The following is a 5,000-nucleotide window of genomic DNA, read 5'->3' as shown; positions in this document are numbered from 1 at the left end:
TGTGCTTGTGCTTGTGCATGTGAGTGTTTGTGTGTGTGTGTCTGTGTGTGTTCAGGGCTGCTGACAGCTTTGGCTGGGCCCAGGACAAAGTCATCTGACAGGGCCCCCCCACCCAAAACATACAATGGAATGAGAACCCAATTCTGGGCCCTCTCTGTCTCTGGGCCCGGGATAACTGTCCCCTTTGTACCCCTCTGTCGGCTTCCCTCTGTGTTTGTGTGTGTGTGTGTGTGTGTGTGTGCATGTGTTTGTATTATTGCGCCTGTGTGTTTGTGTGTGTTTCAGTTGTGTGTTGTGTTGTGCGGGTGAGTCAGTATGACACAGCAGACTGGCCGCAAACACCGTTGGGTATTTCTGAATTTCAGCCAGACAGTGTGTGTGTGTCACTGTGTGTGTGTGTGTGTGTGTGTGTGTGTGTGTGTGTGTGTGTGTGTGTGTGTGTGTGTGTGTGTGTGTGTGTGTGTGTGTGTGTGTGTGTGTGTGTGTGTGTGTGTGTGTGTGTGTGTGTGTGTGAAGTTGTGCCAAACATGTTCTTCCCAGATGGGTATCACTAGATAGAAGGCACCAGCAGTATGTCAGTATGATATTTGCACTCATGCGTAGACATCAATACAAGCGTGCAGTATAGATGCATGAATAACTAAATCACTACATTATGTTTGACAGGCCAAGTGTGCATATGGATGTGGTATGGAGTCATTTGATATGAAGTATGCATATGGTTTGTGTGTGTGTGCGTGTGCGTGTGCGTGTGCGTGCGCGTGTGCGTGTGCGTGTGTGTGTGTGTGTGTGTGTGTGTGTGTGTGCGCGCACGTGTGTGTCATGTGCTCATTTGTGTGCACAATTGTACCAGGGATGAATAGTGATGAAGAAAGGAATAGTTCACCAGTGAGTTGCTGGTAAACTGTGTTCCTCGTAAATTCTTCGTAAATTCTTAGGACAAATAAATATATACTTGCCTCTGTAGCTCTTATCATTTATGTGTTTACACGTCAAAGCTGTAAAGTGTGTGTGTATGTGTTCGTGCGTGTGCATATGTGTGTGTGTGTGTGTGTGTGTGTGTGTGCACGTGCGTGCGTGCGTGCGTGCGTGCGTGCGTGCGCGCGTGTGTGTGTGTGTGTGTGTGTGTGTGTGTGTGTGTGTGCGTGCGTGTGTACGTGAGTGTGTGTGCATGTGCGTGTATACTGTGTGTGTGTGTGTGTGTGTGTGTGTGTGTGTGTGTGTGTGTGTGTGCGTGCGTGTGTGTGTGTGTGTGTGTGTGTGTGTGTGCGTGCGTGTGTGTGTGTGTGTGTGTGTGTGTGTGTGTGTGTTACCTGTGATGGGCTGAGGGCTGTCTATGTATCTGGCCTTGTGCTTCCTCTTGAGGCTGAGAGTGAAGAGCTGGCTCTGCTGACTGGTACTCAGCTATGGAGACAATGGAACACACAACACAGCTGCTGATTAGGGCGCTCTCTCTCTCTCTCTCTCTCTCTCTCTCTCTCTCTCTCTCTCTCTCTCTCTCTCTCTCTTGCCTCTCTCTCTCTCTCTCTCTCTCTCTCTCTCTCTCTCTCCGTCTGACTGTCTCTCTTTCTCTCTCTCTCTGGCTGACTCTCTCTCTCTCTCTGTCTCACTCTCTTTCTCTCTCCTCTCTTCCCAATTCTCTTAAAAACACACACACACACACACACGCACGCACGCACGCACGCACGCACGCACGCACGCACGCACGCACGCACGCACGCACGCACGCACACACGCACACACACACACACATTTCAGTGCGTCACACCACACCTGCTTCTCCCGGTGCCACTAGCAGCCGGCACATGTTCCCACATCACATCATGTAATGCTCTAATTCCTTAGCTCTCCATCTAATCAAGGACGGACACACCACACTGCATACACAACACACACCCTTAATAAATATGTCCCCTTCATTATGTACTGTACTGCATCGCATACACTGCAAACAGGACAAAAAGTCTTAATATATCCCCTTCATCACATATACTGTACTGTACCAGTGGCGTGCACAGATATTTTGGGGGGGGGCAGGTGCTGGAGGGGAGGGGGGTATTGGGGGCATGTGGATCTCCTGATTGCCTTTGTCAAGCGTATAGAGGCTACATATTATATCAAGCCAATATTGTAACATGCATTTGATCGTGAAGCCTTTGTAGATTATCATGTCATAGAACATAGAGCATAGTACACTGCGAAAAAAGAACTTTCAAAAATGATTTTCCAAAAAGAGCATTTTTTTGTCCAGTAGGGCAAATGGGCAGGTGTTTTAGCACCACCTCGCCCCCCCCTGTGCACACCTACTGTACTGCTGCATCTCACAACACTGCATACAGACTCGTAATATACTGTATCACCTTCATTATGTACTGCACTGCATCACATACACTGCAAACAGGACACACAGTCTTAATATATCCCCTTCATCACATACACTGCAAACAGGACACACAGTCTTAATATATCCCCTTCATCACATACACTGCAAACAGGACACACAGTCTTAATATATCCCCTTCATCACATATACACCAAGGGCACACAGCACTGCATACAGAACACACTCTTAACAGAGTCCCTTCATTACAAACTGTACTGTGTCACACATACAGTAGCCCACACTCGTCATCAAGGACAAGACAAGAGGCCTTGACATAGTCTCACTTTAGTTGAAGGTGTTTACTGTACATAAGGGTGACCTTCATAAGCATGATATAACACGTAGTAATAACACCTTATCCATTTGTAACTGACAATATCAGCCTAGCATCCACTTATGACTCACCATATCAGCCTAGCTTTACAAAAGACAAACTGCATGTCATGTCAGAAGCCTTATTAATCATATACTGTACATCAGTAAAGTTCAGAATATACTACGTATGATTATAAAGTACACTGCTCCGTTGTTTTTACCCATAATTTACAGCACACTGTTTTCACAACCTCTACACTGTACAATTGTCCACACATGCCACATTGTGCACGGTCTTTACCACAGACATACATGTTGGACTGCATTACAATCTTCATACACTGTGCAATTTGACGCACATACCACATCATGCACACTCTTTATGCACATATATACAGTACTGTATATGACTGTGTTCACACAACAACAGTGCATTGACCACATTTTCTCATGTTGTATGCTGCATACACCCACATCATGCACAGTCTTTACAAAGGATGTACATACTAAACCGCATTCATAGCATTTACATATACTGTCATTTTCCTCACGTACCATGTCATACATCCTCTCTTTCAACAGACACATACTGTAATAGGCTGCACTCACGCCCTTTATGTCGTACAGTTTCCCTAACATACCACATCCTATACACACACACACTGTAAAACATTGCAAGCCAGTTAAACGTAAAGATGTAAGTTGTCCTGCTGCCTTAAGTTTGTGAGTTAAGTCAACTCGAGAGTCAATTCATCTTGAGGCTTTCTCAAGTTGAGTTCACTTACAAACTTAAGGCAGCAGGGCAACTTACTTTTTTACGTTTACTGTAATTGGCAACTTACAGTACTGCACTCTGTCCACTCCACATTATTGGCGGTGGCGAGTGCAGTTCCCTAGTGGCCCTGTGCCTATTGTGTGGTGTGTGTGATGATGATGATGATGATGACGATGACTGTCCCTTACCGTCACTCCAGCGCATGTGACAAAGCCTTCTTCTCCCGGCTGCCAGCTCGCCTCCTGGTAGCGCCCGTTCCCAAACTCGCACAACAGCTCGGTTCCCTGCGGCCCCAAAAAAACACAAACAAACCAGAGACCACTTCATCACACAATATAGGGTTACCAGTTAGCACAACCTCGCTTCCCTCCTCCACCACCTCAAGTTCAACATAGCAGAGTATAGAATGGCACCCAGGAGAGAATGGCCAATCAAGGGCTCGGTTAACCAGTGGGTTGTGTGTGTGTGTGTGTGTGTGTGTGTGTGTGTGTGTGTGTGTGTGTGTGTGTGTGTGTGTGTGTGTGTGTGTGTGTGTGTGTGTGTGTGTGTGTGTGTGTGTGTGTGTGTGTGTGTGTGTGTGTGTGTGTGTGTGTGTGTGTGTGTGTGTGTGTGTGCGGGCATGCGTCTGTGTGCTATTTTTCTAGTGCTCTCCATTCATGGGTAGTTTGCTTTGATTAAGAGCCTCATTTGTGACTGAGCGGTGAGCCGGGTAATCTCAGACCTGTGCTCTTTACATGGGGGGGATATACTAAGTACACATTTACACAGCCTAGTACACACACACGCACACACACACACACACACACACACACACACGCACGCACGCACACACGTACACGCACATATACACGCACACACACACACACACACACACACACACACGCAAAGGCACACACACACACACACACACACACACACACACACACACACACACACACACACACACACACACACACACACACACACACACACACACACACACACACACACACACACACACACGTACATGCACGCACGCACACGCACACACACACACTTCATACAGATCCTGAGGTAACCTGAGACAACCCTATCCACACAAATGGTCTACTCCACCATCTCATCATAACAGCTCTCTGTATGACTAGTTTCCGGCTGTTGTTGTTCTTGGGTGATGTTTTTGTCAGATGTTGGAGAGAGGATTCTACTTTAGTTTCGGCAGCGCCGCTGCTCCTGCCAGGGACTCTCCTCTCTTGTCCTTTCCCCTCCTCTGCCTTCTGCCATTCTCTCCTCCTTTCCACCCTGACAGTTCAACCTCTCTTCCTCCTCCACCCTCTGCTCTACTCTCCTCTCCTCTCCTCTTCTCTTCTCTTCTCTTCTCTTCTCTTCTCTTCTCTTCTCTTCTCTTCTCTTCTCTTCTCTTCTCTTCTCTTCACTTATTTTGTCTTCCTCTCCTCTCCTCTGCTCTCAACTATTCTGCTCTGCTCTGCTCTGCTCTGCTCTGCTCTGCTCTGCTCTGTCCTGTCCTCTTCTTCTCTTCTCTTCTCT

At 47.2% G+C, this 5,000-nt stretch overlaps 1 protein-coding gene across 1 annotated transcript in view; it reads right to left on the bottom strand.

The window, feature by feature from the left end:
• plxnd1 (plexin D1) overlaps positions 1-5,000 on the bottom strand; it is a 132,333-nt gene that overhangs the window by 87,534 nt on the left and 39,799 nt on the right. Inside the window, exons 10-11 of the mRNA XM_063220614.1 lie at positions 3,662-3,757; positions 1,314-1,404 (exon numbers count right to left, since the gene is read on the bottom strand). Of these exons, the coding sequence (XP_063076684.1) occupies positions 1,314-1,404; positions 3,662-3,757 (187 nt within the window). The remainder of the gene's footprint in view (positions 1-1,313; positions 1,405-3,661; positions 3,758-5,000) is intronic.

Source organism: Engraulis encrasicolus, chromosome 2 (assembly GCF_034702125.1).
Source record: "Engraulis encrasicolus isolate BLACKSEA-1 chromosome 2, IST_EnEncr_1.0, whole genome shotgun sequence".
Classification (NCBI taxonomy): domain Eukaryota; kingdom Metazoa; phylum Chordata; class Actinopteri; order Clupeiformes; family Engraulidae; genus Engraulis; species Engraulis encrasicolus.
Note: the sequence above shows the minus strand (reverse complement) of the source record. Positions and strands in the feature narration are given on the sequence as shown.